The following is a 24306-nucleotide window of genomic DNA, read 5'->3' as shown; positions in this document are numbered from 1 at the left end:
ATGGAAGAGAAACAACCACTAATGAAGCCCCATTTACTTCATTAACATCTCCAGCAGATCGAAGGGTTTGCTCCATGAAAGGTTTTATTCTCTCTCATGTTTTTATATTAGTGTCATTCTTCATGTTACACAAGATGGAGCCAAAGTAAATAATCTTCACCTGCTCAGGTACAAGTGGAGCTACAGTTTGGATTTGCTTCATTTCTGTTTGAATCAAACTCACTTCATTTTCTCTTCACTCTCTTCTCTGTGTTCAGAGTCTGTCAGGTTGGTGGGAGGAGCCAGTCGCTGTGCAGGTGAACTGCAGGTGAAACTAGGAGAGTGGAGACCAGTGGACGGCAGGTACAACTGGAACCTGAAGGCAGCATCTGTAGTCTGTAGAGATCTGGACTGTGGCTCTGCTGTTTCAACAAGAGAAAGAGAGGAGTCCTCAGAGAGGTCTGTGTGGGAGATCAAAACTTACTGTGTTCAGTCTGGATCTACCCCGAGGGAGTGTTTAACATCATCAGGTTCCTCTTCCTCCACCGTGGAGATCACCTGTTCAGGTAAGTCCATCAGTGACATCATCAGTGACAAGTCAGGTTTAGTGTCTTCCTTCCTTTGTTGCGGAGGCAGAAATGTTCAGTAACATGTTCTTTTTGTATTTAAGTGAGTGAAGGTCTGAAAGGGGGTTAACTAAATTTGGGACGAAAGTTTTATTTACAAGGTTAAACTGACATGTTCTCTGTATACACACACACACACACACACACACACACAAAATAACAGCCTTGTCCATGGTGCTGAGACACTCGACCCCTGAACCAGTTATACCACCACTGATGCACACATCATGTCCACACAACGATGGGACTTACAAGTTTTCATTCACCACACACACTCATCAATTCACAGCACAAACTCATATACTCATCGCTACACCGTTGCCAAAAGAGAGACAGTGATACATGTCGTTCAACCAAGCCTGGATTGATGGAGAATGTCCTGTTATTATTTTCTTATGCCAACTGAAGAAGTAAATTGGTTTATTTGGGTGTTTTACTGGAGGTTTTTCTCAGGAGCAGAACAAGACGCAAATGAGATCATGAATCAATGAGGAAAAAAATAACATGATTCGAAGATTAGTCAACTAATTCTGATGAATCAGATTTGACTGTGACAATTCTTAGTTGAGGGCACAGCTAAATTGTATGTGTGTATATACAGTGGGTACAGAAAGTATTCAGACCCCCTTCAAATTTTCACCATTTGTTATGTTGCAGCTTTATGTTATGTTATGTTTTACCTGAGGTTTTTACTCCGGAGCAGAACAAGAGGCAAATGAGATCATGAATCAATGAGGAAAAAAATAACATGATTTAACGATTAGTCAACTAAAGACAAAATCTGAAGAACCAGATTTGACTATGAAAGGACACAGCTAGATTGTATGTGTGTGTATATACTGTATATTTAAGCAATATCACACGAGAGGGAGTGCTGTTGTATACTGTATATCAGCACGGGTGTGAGTGTGAGTGCTGCAGATAATCACACACGCAGCTGAGCTACGTGGCTAACAACAGCTAACGCTCATAAAACACATCGCCGTCAAAACGTAGCTGCCACTGCAATCTTTTTTTTTTTTCAACCAGGTTTAGGCTGAGAATTATCTCCAATTAGACAGACCACGTCAGGTCCAGGTTTTAATTTTCAGGTCCGTTTATAACTGTAGCAGGCAGCAGAGAGATGAGGCAGCTCCTGTATGGGGAGCGTGGCTCTGACTTAGCTCCTGTCCAGCTGAACAGTGAAGTGATAATGTCTGTAAAAAGTCCCAGTGCTGTTAAACTGAATATCAGGACTCATGGAATGTCTCTTGTCCAATCAAATTACTCAGTTGGGACCGGTCGGAACTACCTGTTGTATAAATAAATATATATATACAGTGGGTACAGAAAGTATTCAGACCCCCTTCAAATTTTCACCATTTGTTATGTTGCAGCTTTATGTTAAAATTAAAAACCTCATTTTTTTTTTTTACCTCATCAGTCTATACTCACCACCACCCTTTGTGACAAGCACAAATGCAGAATTTTGGCACACAGCTGTCTCAACAAGACCTGGCAGCTCATTTGTATTTTAGAGAAAAATGAGATCTATGAGGTCAAAGGAACTGCCCCAAGAGCTCAGAGACTGAACTGTAGCAAAGCACAGATCTGGGCAACACTACAAGAAATTCTGCTGCACTTATTGTTTCTAAGAGCACAGTGGCCTCCATCACTCTGACATGAAAGATGTTTTGGTCGGTTACATGCTGCCATTCCGACATACCACCATTCCGACATTCTACTATTCAGACATGTCACCATTCAGACATACCACCATTCCAACATGCAAACGTTCTGCCATTCCGACAGTTTCGTCCCGCCATTCCGACAAGGCTTTAATTACCATAAGGAAATGTGCGTTACTCCGAGCGGTGGTTAGGGTGTGTGTATGTGTGTGTGTGTTTCCGTTTTTTTTTTTTTCCTTTCATGTTTTAAGACATGTGTACAGATGTGATACAGTCAGTGGAAGCTTAATAAATAAACAAACACAAAGTCTCGCCATTTACAATCACACACTCCGATGTCAGTTTGTAACAATTTCCCTTACAATAAGGATATAAGGGGAACTGGCACAACGGCGTCCTGCTGCAGGCGGACCTAGGCTCGCGCTACTGGAAGCAATAATCAAAGTCGCTACTTAGTCTGAGTCTCTGTATTTCACTGAACTCAAAACGCGCCCATCACAGGCGGCATATAATAAACAATTACACACAGATCAACAGAACCCGAAAGCCTCCCCCCCTCCCGCTGTCCATTAAGTCTGAGTCCCAGCTGTGGGAATGAGTGTGTATGTGTGGTGTGTATGTGTGTCACTGTCCGTGCCGGCGTGTATGTGTGTGTGCGGGGGTGCGCGAGCGCACAGTCAATGTGTGTGTGTGTGTGTGGTGAGGGTGAGTGAGAGAGAGTTTGTTTGTCCTACTGTCCACACGGGAGAGACGCCGCGGCTCGTTGGCTGAAAATGGGCCCGGACGTGCGGTGTCCAAACAGGCCTTTATAATCCACAGGGTAATCCACCTGGAAAAATAATCCACTATGCCGCTTTGGAATTGCCCCCACGCCAGCCGTCCAAACTCCGACTGTGTCTCTCACTCTCCTCCCCTCTCACCACGTCACTTTCCCATTTAAACCCTCGGTCCCACTAATGCACTTTTATGCACGTCCCCGTGCGCAAACCACAAGGATAATTGATCATTTCCCCGGCCTAATACACAATGAAAAAAACCTGGGGAGCAAACCTGCAAATCAACTACCCCGCTGGCCAGGCTAAACCCAGTGGATCACTGGGAATTTACTCCTGGTAAAAAGGCTTACAAACATGGACCAGGACAGCTTCATAATACGCACACAAATCCAAAGGAAACGAAAGGTAACTTTAAAAAAAATAGCAACAGCATGAAGTAGTCAAAATATGTGTTTTACGTCTGCCTGTTCAGCTCAGTTTACATGTAAAATGACATTTCGTTGCGTACAGTAATCAACAGACAAGACGTCAGTTGTCCATGCTCACAATCATTACAACAAACGAAATGATTCACAGCAAATCATTTGGTGATTTGAAAGCCTATCAAATTGACATAGTTTTTAATCGAAGATGGCAGCAAAAAATGATTGATTTTTTTTTTCTTTTTTGCCTCCTGTTTGTGTCATTTTGTGGAGCAGTTAGGCTAAATATCTGCTGCTCTGCTCTGCTCTCTCCCTCTGCACCGAGCAAAACTTCACTTCCCTGCCTGACACTTCTTTCTGTAATTTTGATGCATGTTTATTATTACCAGTTTCCATCGTATTTGTATCATTATTATAGCAGCAAAAGAAAATGCGCAATAGTAAATCATATGCATTAGGTTCTCAAATCAGCTGCCAATCTGCAGGGAGTGCGCATGTCATAAACTGAAAGACAAATATGTACACAAGCAGGAAAGCTGGTCCATGGAAAAAAGAAAATAAAGAGTCAGAGCCGGTCGCAGCGCATCTCTCTCTCTCTCTCTCTCTGGCGGTGACATGCTGTCATTCATTTCAGCACTGAGACAGCGGACAGCGCGCTTGGTCATAGTTCAGCACTACAAAATATCAGCAGTTCACTCTTCACCGATAAATCCATGGCACTGTCCATATAGTTATGAGGCAGAAAGAGAACTCAACACTGTCTTCTCCCGAAGTTGAAAAATATATTTATTTATTTTTAATTCAAAACACAACGTTTCGAGCGACTGGCTCTGCGTCGTATTTGACTCGTACAGCAATAATAATAATAATAATAATAATAATAATAATAATAATAATAATAATAATACATTTCACATGTAAGGGGAGTTTTCATTCACAAACCAATGTGGGAGAGGTCCAAGACGCGTGTGCCAGACGCACAGAGGCATACATAAAACACCGACCTGTTTAGTTAATCTTTTAGTTAATTTTCGTTTCTTTTGGATTTTTGTGAGTATTTTGGACCCATTTTGGTCCATGTTTGTAAGCCTTTTTTCCCCCTGAATTATATTTTCTAAAGTGCAACAAGTGGGTTCGGAGTGTGTGATTGAAAGCACGGTCTGCTTCAAGGCCGCTTCAAGGCCTATCTCCTCCTTCATTGGTTTACGAGGTTGTGGAGTCCCTCTGCTTAAAATCTGAGGCTTTGAAATCGTCTGCCGTTTGAATTATCTGACCAATCTGTGTGCTTTAAGGTGGGCTTACACTGCACGACTGTTCGTCTGTTCACATCTCAAACTGCACGAGCTTCCCTCTTCAGTCCTACGTCTCAGATCAGTCTCAGACCCCCACTAATTGCACGTCGTTCTACGATTGCGCTCCACCACGATTACCCTGCAATGCCGCTGAGATGTGTGCTGCTCTATAATTGCTCGATTGTAAACCTCAAATTGGCATTGGTTCCTGATATTGGTTCCTATATAGCAGAGTCCATGTGGAAGATCAGACCGACAAACACACACACAGACAGCGCGCATCACCTCCAAGGCCGGTGTTGGAGAGAGAGAGAGAGAGGGAGAGAGAGAGAGAGAGAGAGAGAGAGAGAGAGAGAGAGAGAGAGAGAGAGCGGCGCTCTCCAGCCAGCTGACGTGTAGTTCACCTGCAGCTCACCTGCAGCTGTCAGAGGAGACGCGCTAGTTCTCTCTCTCGCCTGCACTTTGTTTAAAAATTCAGCTGATCAGGAGCCAGAGCACAGTGGACGTGGCTGGTGTGTAGGCTCGCTATTTTATACTGTAACGGCAAGAAAAAATAATCGTCCTCAATTGCTGATTGATAGTGTGTGTACATTTGTCGGGCTGATCTTCCACCACGGACTGCGCTGCATTACTGATCATCACCCGGTCACCCTGTCTCTCTACAGCTGTGGTCTAACTTCAGCTTGTCACTTCCCTGTCCCTCCTCTCTCTGTCTGCCCGTTCTAACTCCATCTGACGAGGTTCAGCATCACACTCAGGTTCATAAAGGCTCTGTGCTCTGTGCTAAAACAATCTGTCATGGTAAAAACTTGCAGAATCGTGACGTAGGACCCCATACATTGTCCGTCACGACGAGAAATTTTCTGGCATGTCAGAAATTAATCGGGAGGTCGGCGACTCGTCTTTAGGACGTCGGGACGTGACGCAGAGCCTCACTAACCATACGTCCCGATTATGCTCACGACCCCGCGATCCCTCTAAGATTATGCAAATTAGGCTGCGACTCGTCTGGGACGAGAAAATCGTGGCAAAATCGTACAGTGTAAGCCCGCCTTTAGTGAGATGCACTGGACAAACGTGGGCAAACTGCTATTTTGCGCCGGCATATCATTAGTGCAAAATCGTGTTAGGCCTATTTATTTATTTACTCTTTTTTTTTTTTGCGGTGGGGTGGGGTAGGCTTTTAACTCATTGAGTGCCAACCACGTAATTTCTCGTTTTTCGTTCCCATGCGTTGAGTGCCAAAAACGAAATTTTTCGTTTTTTGCTTTTTTTTTAAATTATGAAAATAGACACTTTAATACACATTATATGTAAATTTGGGGACTCTACGACGAGGAGAACTGAAATAGATGACGATCAAAGTCACATGACAGCTCATGATCTGGAAGTTTTTATCATAACTCAGCTTCTGCAAACGGAGTTCTGCATGCAGATGCAGCAGCTGCTCCGCTGCTGCTCTGCTCTCACCCGCGAGGCTGCAGCAGCTGGGAGCTGAACCAGGAAGCTCTCAGCCCACTGTCCCGCCCGGTCTTCATCTGGAGCAACACCGTGTCCTCCCCAAAGTCCTCCCGCGGTAAAATCTGATGGTCTCTGGACCAAAGCAGACCGGCACCACCGACCCGTACCACAGACGGACCGCGACCACCGGCGGGACCGGTGTTCGCGAGCCGCTGTGGCCGGCAGAGCCTCACGTTCCGCGGCGAGAGGCTGTGACACGGCACGGTGCGTCTGTGTTATTGTTGTTTAGTGGCGCCCCCCCCGCCCCCGATGGTGGTTTTGTGAATAGAACAACAATTGTTGTGTATATTTATCTTATACGAGCCCTTTGATCCAGAAATGCGAGTGTGAGAAGAGCGACAGACACAAACAGCGCACCTTTCATAAAAGACGCTCTATCTCCTTTTCTAGAAAAAAAGGAGGGATTTTGGTGAAACCCAGCCATGTTTAGCTTGACTTTTCTCAGGAACGGAGGCACGTAGAAACAAACGGTTTGTGGCCATTTGAAGGATAAAGTTAAACCTTTCAAATGAGCTACAGTATGTGTTGGTGGCAATAATATAGAATACACTATGGCTCTAAAATAAAAAGTCAAATATGGTCTAATTTGCCGGTACACTTGACTAAAACTTTGGAAAGGAGCGCGGCACTCAATGAGTTAAAAGATTTGTCGGAATGGCAACACGTTTAAAAAAGAAAAAAATACCGCCATTCCGACCTTAGGAGACGAAAATTGTCGGAATGATGGGACTTTTATTAAAGGGTAAAGTGTTGCCATTCCGACAATTAGGGCCTAATGTCGGAGTGGCGGCATGTCGGAATGGCGGTTGCCCCCCGTATTGGTTAACCAGGACTGTTCCTAGAGCTGGTCGTCTGTTCAGTTTGGCCAGACGGCGCAAGAGTCTTGGTGTATATAAATACAGAGAGGACAGAGAAGGAACTAATTTCTGGACACATGCTGATGACTTTAAAGTTGATATGACAGTAAATAAAGGTCAGGATCAAACTTTAAATGTTGTGTCTCTCTCTGCAGACTCTGTCAGGCTGGTGAATGGGACCAGTGTGTGTTCAGGCAGACTGGAGGTCAAGTCCAACCAGTCTAACCAGTGGTGGTCCTCAGTGTGTGAAGATGACTTTGACCAGCAGGATGCAGAGGTGGTCTGTAGGGAGCTTGGCTGTGGGGCTCCTTCAGTCCTCCAGGGGGCGCTCTATGGAGCAGTGGAGGCTCCAATGTGGACCAAAGAGTTCCAGTGTGGAGGCCATGAGTCAGCTCTCCTGGACTGTAGAAGCTCAGGCTCAACTAAAACCAGCTGCTCACCTGGCAAAGCTGTTGGACTCACCTGCTCAGGTACAAGTGGAGCTATAGTTTGGATTTGCTTCATTTCTGTTTTAATCAAGCTCACTTCTTTTACTCTTCACTCTCTTCTCTGTGTTCAGAGCCTGTCAGGTTGGTGGGAGGAGCCAGTCGCTGTGCAGGTGACCTGCAGGTGAAACAAGGAGAGTGGAGACCAGTGGTCAGCTACTCGAACCTGAAGGAAGCATCTGTAGCCTGTAGAGAGCTGGACTGTGGCTTTGCTGTTTCAACAAGAAGAAGATATGAGTCCTCAGAGAGGTCTATGTGGTTGATTAACACTGACTGTGTTCTGTCTGGATCTACCCTGAGGGAGTGTTCATATTTAGATTCCTCTCCCTTCACCCTGGAGATCACCTGTTCAGGTAAGTCCATCAGTGACATCATCAGTGAAAGTCAGATTTAGTGTCTTCCTTCCTTTGTTGTGGAGGCAGAAATGTTCAGTAACATGTTCTTTTAGTATTTCATCTAGACTCTTTTGATACAAATATCAGCAGTGCTTAATCTGTCCACGAGGAAGTCCTGGTACCAAGACGGTTCTGGTGCTGTTCTGGATGGGTCAGAGGGAGAGAAGAGCTCCTGGGTCAGGAAGGAGCCGTCTCTCCCTCTCTCAAATTCAAATTTGCCTAATTGGCATGAATGTAACAAAGACTATGTTGCCAAAGCATAAAGACTCAATGAAACAAAACAATACATTTCAGAGTTACAAAAAATTATAAAGTATATATAGAATAAAAAACTTAAATAAATGAATAAAAAGGAGTGTGTGTGTGTGTGTGTGTGTGTGTGTGTGTGTGTAAAATGATAAACAATAATAAGATAAGTGATCATGAGAATAGTGATAACAGTAAACAGTAAACATCAGAAATAAATGAGATAAACAGTCTTACATTGAGACATTTCTTGATGTGTGACATGCAGTGACATATTCTCCTGCCAGTTCTTCTTCCATAAGGGGTTGAATGATTTTGTCTTAGTAAGGGATTTTTTCTTTCTCTAATTTCTTTGAATTTGGGACAATATGTGAGAAAGTGAGTCTCTCTCTCGCTCTCTCTCTCTCTCTCCTCACTTAATGTTGAAAATTGAATTTGGGACAAAAGTTTTATTTAGAAGATTAAACTGACATGTTCTCTGTACGTACACACACATACACACACACACACACACACACACACACACATACACACACACACACACACACACACACACACACACACACACACACACACACACACACACACACAATATAACAGGCTTGTCCATGGTGCTGTGACACTCGACCCCTGAACCAGTTATACCACCACTGATGCACACATCATGTCCACACAATGATGGGACTTACAAGTTTTCATACACGACACATACTCATTACATATAAAACACATAAACATAAACATAAACATAAAGTTGATATGACAGTAACTAAAGGTCAGGATCAAACTTTAAATGTTGTGTCTCTCTCTGCAGACTCTGTCAGGCTGGTGAATGGGACCAGTGTGTGTTCAGGCAGACTGGAGGTCAAGTCCAACCAGTCTAACCAGTGGTGGTCCTCAGTGTGTGAAGATGACTTTGACCAGCAGGATGCAGAGGTGGTCTGTAGGGAGCTTGGCTGTGGGGCTCCTTCAGTCCTCCAGGGGGCGCTCTATGGAGCAGTGGAGGCTCCAATGTGGACCAAAGAGTTCCAGTGTGGAGGCCATGAGTCAGCTCTCCTGGACTGTAGAAGCTCAGGCTCAACTAGAACCAGCTGCTCACCTGGCAAAGCTGTTGGAATCACCTGCTCAGGTACAAGTGGAGTTTGGATTTGCTTCATTTTTGTTTTAATCAAACACTTCTTTTACTCTTCACTCTCTTCTCTGTGTTCAGAGCCTGTCAGGTTGGTGGGAGGAGCCAGTCGCTGTGCAGGTGACCTGCAGCTGAAACAAGGAGAGTGGAGACCAGTGGACGACTACTGGAACCTGAAGGCAGCATCTGTAGCCTGTAGAGATCTGGACTGTGGCTCTGCTGTTTCAACAAGAAGAGAGGAGTCCTCATGGAGGTCTGTGTGGGAGATGAACACTGAATGTGTTCAGTCTGGATCTACCCTGAGGGAGTGTTCATCATCATCATCATCATCAGATTCCTCTCCCTTCACCCTGGAGATCACCTGTTCAGGTAAGTCCATCAGTGACATCATCAGTGAAAGTCAGATTTAGTGTCTTCCTTCCTTTGTTGTGGAGGCAGAAATGTTCAGTAACATGTTCTTTTAGTATTTCATCTACTCTTTTGATACAAACATCAGCAGTGCTTAATCTGTCCACGAGGAAGTCCTGGTACCAAGAGGGTTCTGGTGCTGTTCTGGATGGGTCAGAGGGAGAGAAGAGCTCCTGGGTCAGGAAGGAGCCGTCTCTCCCTCTCTCAAATTCAAATTTGCCTAATTGACATGAATGTAACAAAGACTATGTTGCCAAAGCATAAAGACTCAATGAAACAAAACAATACATTTCAGAGTTACAAAAAACTATAAAGTATATAAAGAATAAAAAACTTAAATAAATGAATAAAAAGGTGTGTGTGTGTGTGTGTGTGTAAAATGATAAACAATAAGATAATAAGTGATCATGAGATTACTGATAGTATATCAGTAAACAGTAAACATCAGAAATAAATGAGATAAACAGTCTTACATTGAGACATTTCTTGATGTGTGACATGCAGTGACATATTCTCCTGGCAGTTCTTCTTCCATAAGGGGTTGAATGATTTTGTCTTAGTAAGGGATTTTTTCTTTCTCTAATTTCTTTGTATTTGGGACAATATGTGAGAAAGTGAGTCTCTCTCTCGCTCTCTCTCTCTCTCTCTCTCTCTCTCCTCACTTAATGTTGAAAATTGAATTTGGGACAAAAGTTTTATTTAGAAGATTAAACTGACATGTTCTCTGTACGTACACACACACAGGCTTGTCCATGGTGCTGTGACACTCGACCCCTGAACCAGTTATACCACCACTGATGCACACATCATGTCCACACAACGATGGGACTTATACGTTTTCATTCACCACACACTCATTACATATAAAACACATAACCATAAACATAAACATAAAGTTGATATGACAGTAACTAAAGGTCAGGATCAAACTTTAAATGTTGTGTCTCTCTCTGCAGACTCTGTCAGGCTGGTGAATGGGACCAGTATGTGTTCAGGCAGACTGGAGGTCAAGTCCAACCAGTCTAACCAGTGGTGGTCCTCAGTGTGTGAAGATGACTTTGACCAGCAGGATGCAGAGGTGGTCTGTAGGGAGCTTGGCTGTGGGGCTCCTTCAGTCCTCCAGGGGGCGCTCTATGGAGCAGTGGAGGCTCCAATGTGGACCAAAGAGTTCCAGTGTGGAGGCCATGAGTCAGCTCTCCTGGACTGTAGAAGCTCAGGCTCAACTAGAACCAGCTGCTCACCTGGCAAAGCTGTTGGACTCACCTGCTCAGGTACAAGTGGAGCTACAGTTTGGATTTGTTTCATTTCTGTTTGAATCAAACTAACTTATTTTACTCTTCACTCTCTTCTCTGTGTTCAGAGCCTGTCAGGTTGGTGGGAGGAGCCAGTCGCTGTGCAGGTGAACTGCAGGTGAAACTAGGAGAGTGGAGACCAGTGGAGGGCCTCATCTGGAACCTGAAGGCATCATCTGTAGCCTGTAGAGAGCTGGACTGTGGCTCTGCTGTTTCAACAGAAGAAAGAGAGGAGTCCTCACAGAGGTCTGTGTGGAGGATCGACACTAACTGTGTTCGGTCTGGATCTACCCTGAGGGACTGTTCATATTCAGTTTCCTCTTCCTCCACCATGGAGATCACCTGTTCAGGTAAGTCCATCAGTGAGTAATATTTCCGTTCATCTACAGTGACAGTCAGTCGTCTCCACTGAACTGAAGATGTAGAACAACATTATCATAAATGTGTCCATCCTTTAAGTTTGACGGTGGACGGCAGGTGATGCAGTGATACTGTCACTGACTGCAGCATCACTGGATTGAACAGACACATGAACTCACCACCACAAACATCATATTACTTTCATATTGGACCACGATGCTCTTTGGATCTTTTCTGGCTGTGCGTCTGACACGCTGCTCACTCCAAAGGATGAATGGGACATCGGAGCCAGGAGAAACCCATTCTGAGGATTATTTACCACAACAACCAGATATGTTGGCTGCAGCTTCAACCAACCTGCTGTGGTTCACTGACAAACCCAGCAGCTGCCACAGTCCTCACTCACAGCTCCTTTAATAACAACTACACTGGAAGTTCAGACAGTTTGATGCCTCATGATTCCCCACAGAAAGGAGCTGTCATTTGCTGATGCTTTATAGATAAAATACAGAAAATTTAAGAACAATTTTGTCTTGTTATCTCTCCATTTGGGACAAAAGTTTTATTTACAAGATTAAACTGACATGCTCTCCACACACACACACACACACACACACACACACACACACACACACACACACACACACACACACACACACACACACACACACAATAACAGCCTTGTCCATGGTGCTGTGACACTTGACCCCTGAACAGGGCTCCAGACTAACTTTTTCACAGGTAGCACTGGTGCCACCTAGTTTTTCATTTAGTAGCACCAAAACAAATTAGGTAGCACCATATTTTTCTTTGTATTTGATCCCACATGTAAGGAAAGATGGCTGCCGTGAAGTGAGTGTGTGTGTTACAAGCTGCAGTCTGATGGTTCAACTATCTGTATACTAAGGTCGCTGGGACGCATGTTTTCCACACTAAACTTTGATGGTGTTAATCAGCTACTTGTGCTCATCCTAAGGATACAAAGATAACGAGCCTTTAGCACCAAACCATCGAGTTGTCTGGACTTCAGGCCTCTCTTTACTTCGGGTGGAAAAGCTGCCAGCTTCACAATGGGCGACGAGCCAATTTCTCTCCAAAGCATCATGGACAAGATGCAACAAATGATGCGCAACATGACTGCACACATAGACACTAAAATTGATCCACTTGGTGCAAGTTTGACAAAGATTGAAAGCTCACTCCATATGCTTGGAGAGCAAGTCAACGAGCTTGAGCAGAGAGTCAGCTCTAACGAAGACAACATAACAGACCTGGTCAGACGTGTAAAAACGCTTGAAAAGGAAAACACCGACCTGAAAGCATGGTCTGAAGATGCCGAGAACCGGAGCAGGCGCTCGAACCTACGCTTCATCGGCATTCCCGAAAGGGCCGAGGGGAATGATATCCTGGGCTTCATGAGACATCTTGTGGTGCAGCTCCTCGGTGAAGCGAATTTCTCCACTCCTCCTGTGATCGAGCGCTGCCATCGCACGGCCGTCAGGGACAATCTCAGAGCCAAGGGACCAAGACCAATCCTGGTAAAGTTCCACTACTTCCAGGACAAGCTGAAGATTTTGAAACTTTCCCGGGAGAAGAAGGAGCCTCTCCAATACAAAGGAACTCGAGTCTACATCTACCCGGACTTCTCCGCCGGCTTAGTCCAGAGACGTCGGGGGTTCGATACGGCAAAAAAGAAGCTACGTGATCAGGATATCAAATATGCTCTGATCTTTCCCTGCACTCTGAAAGTTGTCCACGCTGGTAAGACACTTTTCTTTCGTACTCCTGAGGAAGCAGAGACATTCCTTGATGAACTCTCACCCATTGACTCCTCCATTGACTCTGATATGACAGCCTAGTGTCAGTAATCACAGCTAGCGTTAGCATCTAAACTTTAGCAACCTTCTTTCTCTCTCTCTCTCTCCCTCTTCTACTTCTTTTTCTTCTCTTTTTTGCTTTGGACTGAATGTCGTTGGCCTCCTCTATTGTTGCCACTGCACCGTTGGGCTGACACTGAACTATTAGTTGTTGTTTTGCTTTTCTTTTCCTTACAAACTTGCAGCTGTAGCTGTTATGGTTGTGCTGCTCAACAACTGTTTGCCGTAAAACGTGCCGCAAATGCAGTAAAACCATAGTAAACTGAGCTGTGCGGTAAAGTGGCAAATGTGTCGCAAAATGCAGTAGAACGACTTATGACGGACACCTCCATTAAGACTGGGAAGGGTAGATCCCATATTGATGGTTGACCCCCTACAAATAAATGAACTAAGTGATTAAATACCTAGAATGTTGAAGTTAATAAATTGGCATAAATTAGAAGTACATGAAGTTTACCTCTTTATTTTATGTGTGCATTTAAGGGGGAATGGGTCTGTGTGAGTGTGTATGTAGATAGTATGAGCGTGAACATATGTGTGTAAATGTATGCATGTGTACATGGGTATGTGCAGGTGTGTATGTATAGTATATACATTTACCCCCCCCCCCCTTACTACTTATTTTTGTTATTATTTATTCATTTTCCCTATTAGACATTGACCTTTCATTTTCATTTTAATTTGCTCACTCAATGAACTATGCAGACTGAGCTGTATACTCATCTTTTTTATACTTAATCTCCTTTTCTTTTCCCATCAATGATGCAGCCTGATTTTATGTGTTCTCTGTGTCCATTGTGTGTGAGTGTGTGCATGTGTGTGTGTGTAGCTCACCTTCTGATTCTCCTATCCTCCGCCCCTGCTTGTTATTTACCACAACATTTGATGATGCTTTGTGTGCCTTTTTGTTAATATACAGTGAGACTATTTACTTTGTTATCTTTGGTCAATGAATTCTGTTAAAGGTATGAATGTCATTCATTTGAACATTAGGAGCTTGTGGCCTAAAATTGATCTACTGAAAGCCTGGCTCGCCTATAATAAACCTCATGTAATTACGCTTTCTGAAACTTGGTTGAACAATAATATTTCTGATAATGAAGTTAAACTTGATAATTATGTTTTATATAGAAAAGACAGAGGCTCAAGAGGAGGGGGTCTCTTGACGTATGTCTCCTCAAACTTGGCTTCAGAACCAGTCTCACCAACGGTGAATCCTCTGCACTTTGAATGCCTCTTTGTTAAAATAACATTACATGAGAACAAACGGCTGATCATAGGTAACATCTATAAACCTCCTAATGCTCCTGCTGAAACTACCAAAGGTATTCTGACCACAATCAATTCTTTAGATTGCACTAGTGAAAAAATTATACTGGGTGATTTCAACTCAAATTGGTTAGATCGTTCCTCTTACAATGATCGTAATCTTTTTAATGGCATAAACCTAACACAATTGATCACTGAACCAACGAGAGTTGGTCCCAGTTCTTCCTCCTTGCTTGACTGGATCTTAGTTTCCCATCCTGACAGAATCTCACACTCTGGGGTATTACCTGACTCCTTCAGTGACCATTCAATTGTCTTCTGCGTCTGGAAAATCAAAATGCCCCATCTTCCTCCCAAATTTATCAAAGTTCGAAAAGCTAATAATATTAACCCTGAACTCTTTATCCACGATATTTTAAGTATAAATTGGGAGAGATTTCAATTAATACCATTTGTTGAAGACGCTTGGAACTTTCTATATACAGAATTCGTTGAGGTTATCAATAAACATGCACCCTGGACAATAATTAAAGTCAAGGGTCGACATCTGCCGTGGATAAAAGGAGATCTCATACAGTTGTTTAAACAAAGAGACAAGGCATGGAAAAAACACCGTACAACAAAGGATCCTGCTGACTGGAGCACTTACAAGGAGCTGAGGAATAAATGTAAAACACATACTAGAAATGCTAAAGCAAATTATTATAAAGACTGTTTAGCCACTGATTTTAAGAACCCAAAACAATTTTGGAGGAGAATAAATAGCATAACTAATAAATCCACAGGAAATCCCACTACGCATTTTAGAATAAACAATGAAAGTGTCAGCGAACCACTATCAATTGCAGAGGCATTTAGCCAGCATTTTTCTACCATTGGTAGTTCTGGCCCTCACTCCTACTCTGAATCTTTCCCAACTCCGAGTAGGTCTGGTAGTTCCTTCTCTTTTGGAACAATCACACCAACTGATGTCCAACGTGTTATTGATAATCTTAACTCTGGATGCAGTGCTGGTCCAGATGGTCTGGAGATTAAGTTTTTCCAATTGGCCTCTCACATTTTGTCATTTCCTCTGTCTGATCTATTTAATTTATCTTTAGCAACTTGCAAAGTTCCTTCATCCTGGAAATGTGCCAGGGTAACCCCTATTCATAAAGGGGGTGACACCACAGATGTCAATAATTACAGGCCAATCTCAATTATCAATTCCATAACAAAAATATTTGAAAAATTGATTTTTAATGAATTATCCTCATATCTTAATGACCATAACTTACTATCTCCTCATCAATCTGGTTTTCGACCACATTTTTCGACCACCACTGCACTCCTAAAAGTTACCAGTGATATCTCATCAGCATTTGATAACAATATGCATACAGGCGCTATATTTATTGACCTTACTAAAGCATTTGATATGGTTGATCATTATCTTCTTTTGGACAAATTGTATTCTGTTGGTCTTTCTCCTGTTTCTTTATTATTTTTCAACTCTTTCCTTCATCATAGAAGTCAATGTGTCTCTTTTCAAGGTTGCCAGTCTGGTTTTAAGATCATTGATAAAGGCGTGCCACAAGGCTCATCCCTGGGTCCTTTACTATTCTCAATCTTTATCAATGATCTTCCACAAACTTGTTCTCATTGCCAAATTCATTTATATGCAGACGACACAGTAATATACTCGTCTAGCTCTGATATTTCGCAAATCCAGCATTCATTACAATCTGACTTTATTTCAGTCCAAAATTGGTTTTCTTCAAACAAATTACAACTGAATAAGAAAAAATCATACACCATGTTGTTTTGCACTCGACCCAATTCTTTACCTGCAAGTACTAACTGGTGTATTAGTTTCATTGATGGAACAGCACTAGTAAAAACTGAAGAATTCAAATACCTGGGTCTTTGGCTTGACTCACAGCTATCCTTCAAATGCCACATTGACTCAGTTTCCAAGAAAATCTATTTTCAGCTGAAATCCCTCTATCGGTCTATTGAATGCTTTTCCTTTCAAGTTCGTAAAAGAATCATAACACAACTGATACTCCCAATAATTGACTATGGTGATGTTATCTATCAGAACACCTCAGAAACAAATCTTCGTCCTCTTACTGTCTTGTATAATAGTTTATGTAGATTTATTCTCAGGTGTCCTTATATGACCCATCACTGTCATATGTACCAGTCCTTGAATTGGCTGGCCCCCAAGCCCAGAAGGCATAAGCACTGGTTATTATTTATTTTCAAGTGCAACTACTTCAATTTCCCTCTATATTTGAAACAATATTTGATTCCCTTCAGTTCACAATATAACCTTAGGCATACTGGTCAACTTTTCTTTTTTACCCCTAGAATCAATAAAGAATCTGGTCGACGTGCATTCAAATACAAAGCCCCTGCTGACTGGAATAATCTCCCTGGTTCAATTAGGTCCATATCCTCTCTACATCTTTTTAAATCAGCTTTGTTTACCTACCTTCAAACACCCTGCTCCTGTCTGTGATGTAAGGCCCCTTTGACATGAAGTGTAACTAATCAAATCAACTACTGTATTTATTTTATTTCATCTATTTATTTTTTTTATTTTTTATTTTTTACTGGAGTGTTGTATGGGGGGATTCAGGATCGATAGAGCATTGTAGTGTGTGAGTGTGTGTGAATGGGCGTCTGTGTCTTTATATTGTATCATGTGTCTGTTCTCTTTTTTGTTTGTTTGTTTGTTGTTTGTTCTGCTTACTTTCTTTGTATATTATAATGTACTAAGTATGTTTGTATTTCCGTTGATAACATGGACCCCCTCGAAAATGAGATGGCACATCTCAAGGGGCTATCCTGTAAATAAAGTATAAAGTATAGCGTGTTATTAATACGTGAACTAATACACAGAGCAGCATGTTTAAAGAGGCTGCAATAGAGTGGGCTGTTGATGAGGTAAGAATGCTAAAATAATCAACTAGACCACAGGGATGGAAAGAGTAGCCTACCAAAAAAATCTACTCAAGTAAAAGTACTGTTACCTTGATGAAATTTTACTCAAGTAAAAGTACTGGTGTAAAAAACACATTCTCCATGCATGCCTTTGTGTACCAAATCCATCCCTTCTCCATCGATACACTGGTCTCCATCATCTTTTAGCTCCTCTCTATTCTGACCTTCTGATACTACAGTTGTCCAGAGCCAATCAGATGGACAGTTACTGGCACTAAGGTTGTCACGATCATGGTCACGATACTAACATTTTCAACTCAATATCGATATTCAGGAAAATATTCAATACCATTTTCGATACCACAGGGATAAAAATAAAATAGCCTAAAATAAAAAATCTCTCTCCCTCCCTCACTCACACACACATGCTTCTTTACTGTCTTTCCTGTCTGCTCTCAAGGAGGGGGGGTATTTTACTGTAGTCTCTCTCTCTCTCCCTCCCTCCCTCACTCTCACACCTGCTTCTTTACTGTAACTGCTCTGAAGCAGTGCGCTTCTTGTCTGTTCCTCTGAGCTCCTAGATGCTCCTACATTTAACTTCTCAACGGTCCGGAACCGAGAATGAAGTCGGACTGCGCCGGTCAGCGGTCCCGTTAAAACAATGAACACCGCCGGACATGTTCAGGATTTCATTTAGAAAAAAAAAAACCGGACGCCCTGGACAGGACGTGAAATGTGGACATGTCTGGGCAAAACAGGACGTTTGGTCACCGTAAACGTAGCCTAATAGATGGATGTAACTGATAAAGTTAACGTCAGCTGAGCTAGCTGCTGCTAATGGCTAATAATAAGACGACAACATTGTAGCGACTAGCGCTGTTATGCACTAACTCACGTAGCGGAGAGGAGGAGGGTGTGTAGGCTACCTGCCTGCTGCTGTGTGCGTGTGTGAAGGGAGAGAGAGAGAGAGAGAGAGAGAGAGAGGCGGCGGCGTATTTTTGACTGACAACCCATGCAGATGCAGTGCAAGTTCATCTATTTATTTTTTTTTACTTTGTAACGGAAGCTACTTAAAATGAAAAAATAAAACTTTTTTTTTCACTCGTCCTCCTGCAAGTAGCACCGGAGCGACCTCATTAAATTTTAACTCGCACCTTCAGAAATTAGGTCGCATATGCGACCTATTAGGTCGCACGCTGGAGCCCTGCCCCTGAACCAGTTATATACCACCACTGATGCACACATCATGTCCACACGATGGGACTAGGGCTGGCCCGATTATCCTATTTTGATTATCGAAGCTTCACGGCCTGGGGGGGGGTGCGCAATCGTATGGTCGGGGTGCGATCGTAGCGGAAATAATGAAAGTAATGGCAAACAAACACTGCATATCTCCAAAATCAGGCAGGTTTCCAGGATGCCAATGTAATGGATGTGCACTCACTCCACCCATAAAGGACGTGCTAACCAACTTGCCAAGCTGTTGTCAACCTCTTGGCGAAGAGGTTAGCATCATCGCCTCCAGTGCAGGAGGTCGTGTGATCGAACCCCACCTAGGGTAGGCCGTGAGAAACACAACGTCCAGGCCAGATATGACATCAGCTATAAAAAAGGAAGAAGAAAAAAACAATCGATCACGGACTTCATGATCGATTACCATGGCAACGAACGAAGCTTCGATTTTTTTGGGTCAGCCCTAGATGGGACTTAGAAGTTTTCATTCACCTCACACACTCATTAATTTACAGCACAAACTCATATACTCATCACTACAAAGTCGCCAAAAGAGAGACAGTGATACATGTCGTTCAACCAAGCCTGGATAGATGGAGAATGTCCTGTTATTATTTTCTCATGTCAACTGGACTGTGAGTTTCTTTAATGGTTGTGTTGGGGACAGAGAAGGAACTCATTTCTGGACACATGCTGATGACTTTAAAGTTGATATGACAGTAACTAAAGGTCAGGATCAAAGTTTAAATGTTGTGTCTCTCTCTGCAGACTCTGTCCGGCTGGTGAATGGGACCAGTATGTGTTCAGGCAGACTGGAGGTCAAGTCCAACCAGTCTAACCAGTGGTGGTCCTCAGTGTGTGAAGATGACTTTGACCAGCAGGATGCAGAGGTGGTCTGTAGGGAGCTTGACTGTGGGGCTCCTTCAGTCCTCCAGGGGGCGCTCTATGGAGCAGTGGAGGCTCCAATGTGGACCAAAGAGTTCCAGTGTGGAGGCAATGAGTCAGCTCTCCTGGACTGTAGAAGCTCAGGCTCAACTAGAACCAGCTGCTCACCTGGCAAAGCTGTTGGAATCACCTGCTCAGGTACAAGTGGAGCTACAGTTTGGATTTACTTCATTTCTGTTTGAATCAAACTCACTTCTTTTACTCTTCACTCTCTTCTCTGTGTTCAGAGCCTGTCAGGTTGGTGGGAGGAGCCAGTCGCTGTGCAGGTGACCTGCAGCTGAAACGAGGAGAGTGGAGACCAGTGGTCAGCTACTGGAACCTGAAGGAAGCATCTGTAGCCTGTAGAGATCTGGACTGTGGCTTTGCTGTTTCAACAAGAAGAAGAGGGGAGTCCTCAGAGAGGTCTGTGTGGTTGATTAACACTGACTGTGTTCAGTCTGGATCTACCCTGAGGGACTGTTCATCATCAGGTTACTCTTCCTACACCGTGGAGATCACCTGTTCAGGTAAGTCCATCAGTGACATCATCAGTGACAGGTTTAGTGTCTTCCTTCCATTGTTGCAGAGGCAGAAATGTTCAGTAACATGTTATTTTAGTATTTAAGTGAGTGAAGGTCTGAAAACAAGACATTTAATATGTCAACATCTTACATCATCGTCTGTACTGGAGAACCCCCCACCCAATCATGGGCTCCTTGCAGGTACAGGTGAAGCTAACCCCTGACCAGGGGAGGATCAGAATACATGTAAACTCCACTGATCCATTATCCACTGATGATAATGTGGAACAACATTATCATAAATGTGTCCATCCTTTAAGTTTGATTGTGGACGGCAGGTGATGCAGTGATACTGTCACTGACTGCAGCATCACTGGATTGAACAGACACATGAACTCACCACCACAGCAACATCATATTACTTTCATATTGTGCTTTCATGTCAGACAATAAATCATAATCATCAGTGAACCACGGTGCTCTTTGGATCTTTTCTGGCTGTGTGTCTGACACGCTGCTCACTCCAAAGGATGAATGGGACATCGGAGCCAGGAGAAACCCATTCTGAGGATTATTTACCACAACAGCCAGATACGTTGGCTGCAGCTTCAACCAACCTGCTGTGGTTCACTGACAAACCCAGCAGCTGCCACAGTCCTCACTCACAGCTCCTTTAATAACAACTACACTGGAAGTTCAGACAGTTTGATGCCTCATGATTCCCCACAGAAAGGAGCTGTCATTTACTGATGCTTTATAGATAAAATACTGAATAATTAAGATCAATTTTGTCTTGTTGTCTCTCCAGTGAACATTTGGATCAGATCCTTTTAGGAACGGACTGTTAACATTCAGCCAATCATCTCTCTGTTTACAGACCTGCTGGTCCAGCCAATCATGTCTGTGTCCTCCATGTACGGGGTCTCCAAGGCCCAGCAGCAGGGTTATTCAGGTGTGTGGATGGGCTCCAACTTCACCATCAGCTGCTCCATCCAGCCACAGTACCCAGGAGGCTCCTTCCAGCTCACCTTCGCCTCCTCCACCACAACGGACAACTACACCCAGCCAGCTGTCAATCACTCCGCCTCCTTCCTGTTTCCTGCTGCAGAGCCCGCCCACCAAGGAAACTACAGCTGTGTTTATCACCTCTACGTTTTCCCTCATAACTTCTCCTCTGAGAGCCGTCGACTGTCCCTCACTGTCTCAGGTGAGTTGAAGCACATTTCACCTGTCTGTGCTCAGGGGCCCATTGTCTCTTCATCCGTCCATGTTGCTGTAGTGAAAAGTCCACGACAGGAGAGGATCCAGTGAAGGTACATGAGCACCATGATGGTAAGAAACTGGGTTTTACATGACGAGTCAGACGTCAGCAGGATGATTCAGCTTCACCAGGATCATGTTTGGTAAACTGCCTGTAAAGATGGTGATTAACACTCACCTGAGACATTTCAACCAGACACAGGCTGGAAGGAGACAAGAAGCTTCAGTTCATCCTTTCAGACTAACTCTGTCCACCTGTTGTGTCTGTCCAACACCGTCAGTGCACAGAGACGATCAGACGACCTTATTCTCTAAGAACTGACTCAAACATGTTGAGGTTTGTTTAATGAAGCTGTTGTACTCATGTCATGTGGTCTAACGTGATGACTGAATGTGTCTCATCAGATCCAACAGGTCGTATCATCAGACTGGTCGTCCTGCCACTCAGTCTGCTGCTGATGATCGCTGTCATCTGTCTCAGCCTTAAAGGAGCTGTATGTAAGAAATGTATGGTAAGTAATCATAAATTCACCCTATATGTCACCGGAGACTAAGGAATCATGTTAATTTGAAATACAGATCTAACTGACAACAATAGTACAGCAGGAATATTCACATTTAAAAACGCAAATCATGTTTATATTTTGATTTTGTGATTTGGCTTCCACTGAGCTGCAGCTATGGCTGGGAGGTTAACAGTCTTACGTACAGCTCCTTTAAAGAGGAACTAAACCCCTAAACCACTTTTTTCTGCTGAAAACAAATGTATTTGGGTATAAGGTAGTGTTGTCAGTTGATTCTGGTCCAACTTTTGACATTTTAGTCAAAATATTTCAATTTGGTGTATTTTGTAGTAAAAATGTAGAGTGACTGCCCTCTATGGGTTGAAACACGGCTATTACAATCAAATTTTTCTATTGGCTGAGATGGAGGCAGATGACGTTTTGGAGGCAGCTTTCGTCACCGGCCACTAGCTCCCCGGCCAATCAGCACCGGCTGCTGCCTGCTGCTAACGGTTGCTAGGCACTCTAGCTGCTCTGCTGCGGCTAACGGTTGCTAGGCACTCTAGCTGCTCTGCTGCGGCTAATGGCTGCTAGGCGCTCTAGCTGCTCTGCTGCGGCTAACGGCTGCTAACAGCTGCCTGAATGGGAGTCGTTAGTGCGGCCGGCGCTAACGAGCCGTTAACGAGCTAACGAGCCGGCGGATCAGCTGTAGATGCTGTGTCACGGCTCTGGCGTCCTCTCCTAGTAGTGTCCACGCTACTAGTGCTGTTAGAGTAGCTCGTTAGTAGCTTGTTAGCGCTAGCAGAAGTGTCGATGTGTGTTTATTACTTTTTTTTTCTCTTTTGTGTGATTTCGCGGGTGTGAATGGGGCGCAGGGGGGAGGGGGAGGGGGGATCGGAGAGTGCTCCTGGAGTCCCGCCCATAATCAAGGCATTTTTTGAATTTCAAGCTTAGAGCACGTCATCCAAAACTGAGGGGTTTAGTTCCCCTTTAAGGTACCAGACTCACCTTTGTTGACCTGAGCTCTGTCTGACATGAAGCTCTCAGCTCCTGTATGTTGAACTGAAGTCTCCTGTCTGTGTGCTGCCACATCTCTCCAGGCCACCAGGGGGCAGAGTCCAGTTCAGCAGGAGGCCATAGAGCTGCAGTCTTTGAACCTGGGTGTTTCCACAGCTGACGGAGGGCCAGCTGAAGAAGAAGGAGCCCAGGCTGCTGCAGAGGAAGAACTTGTCTAACATCCAGACTCGTCAGCTGCCACACACCTGTCCATCAGCTCAGTCAACGATCCAGCATCGTCCCTCAGATGTTCCCTTTAGAGTTTCACTGAGATCCTGCAGGAGGAAATCATCTGTGGTTTCATCTCTCCTCTCAGTCTCATGTGATCAACAGGTTTTTGCAGCACAGTATCTCTCTGAGAAACAATACTGATTTATTGGTTTAGAGACTGAAAGTACAGTGATGATGCTTTCAAAGGCAAAGTTATGAATCATTTTTTCCTCATCAATTAATCTCATCCAAAGATGAGTGAAGAGCAAACATCTGGATTCTGGATCATCATCTTCAGGACTGTTGGGACTTTGTGAATCTGAAGCAGAGCAGAGAGGAAATCTGTGTGAACCGTCTGTCACACACAAGTCACCTGATGATTCCTGACTATATATGTAAATAGTTGTATTTAGCCATTAAGCTGCCCGGTTGCTTCATGCTTTACTGTCTAAAATGTATATAAAAATTTGTGCTGGGCCGTTAATGGCGTTAACGTGCTGCGTTAACGCGAGACTCTTATCGCGCGATAAGAATATTACCGCGCGATAAGAATATTATCGGCGTTAATCTATTCTCAAAGTTGGCTGGGAGCTGGGTCAACATGCACCTTGTGCAAAGCAGGTCGCGGAGCTGTGCACCGCGGACGTGCACGAAAAAACAAGAGTCGCACCGAATTTCCCTCTGCTGTATTTTTTATTTCAATTAAATGACAGGTAGACCGCTCGGTTCATTGTAAAACATTAATTTATTGACGTAACGTGGTGATTTCTGTACAGAGCCCAGAGGCTGCGCTGCTCTTCTGTCCAGTAAGTTTCACTTTTCATTCAAACTGCGGCTTCCACAGTTGTTAGGTTTCATCAATGAGACCAACATTAATCTCCTAAAAAGAATTAAACTACCGGCGGAAAACCTCTAAAAACCTGCGGGTAAGTTACCCTGCTCGTTTTCTCCCCGCGGGATGCCGACGGCGACGCAGGCTGACCGCCACGTTAACAGACCGGTGTCACCGGAGGTAGCTGCGTCTGTGACGAGCTGCTGCTGCTGCTGCTGCTGCTGCTGCTCCCGGTCGG

General features: G+C 43.9%; 1 protein-coding gene across 1 annotated transcript; it reads left to right on the top strand.

Moving 5' to 3' along the window:
- Positions 1-7878: 7878 nt before the first annotated feature.
- Positions 7879-23205, top strand: LOC146967412 (scavenger receptor cysteine-rich type 1 protein M130-like). The gene is made up of 11 exons (XM_085762202.1): positions 7879-7978; positions 9081-9401; positions 9477-9764; positions 10760-11074; positions 11164-11445; positions 19531-19845; positions 19935-20041; positions 20144-20213; positions 21085-21414; positions 21873-21979; positions 23071-23205. Exons 1-11 carry the CDS (start codon positions 7879-7881, stop codon positions 23203-23205), a joined length of 2370 nt encoding a protein of 789 aa, XP_085618328.1.
- Positions 23206-24306: the final 1101 nt, after the last annotated feature.

Source organism: Trachurus japonicus, chromosome 19 (assembly GCF_045865225.1).
Source record: "Trachurus japonicus isolate A0001 chromosome 19, Traja_1.0".
Taxonomy (NCBI): Eukaryota; Metazoa; Chordata; class Actinopteri; order Carangiformes; family Carangidae; genus Trachurus; species Trachurus japonicus.
The sequence above is the reverse complement of the archived record's forward strand: the minus strand, read 5'-3'. Positions and strand labels throughout refer to the sequence as shown.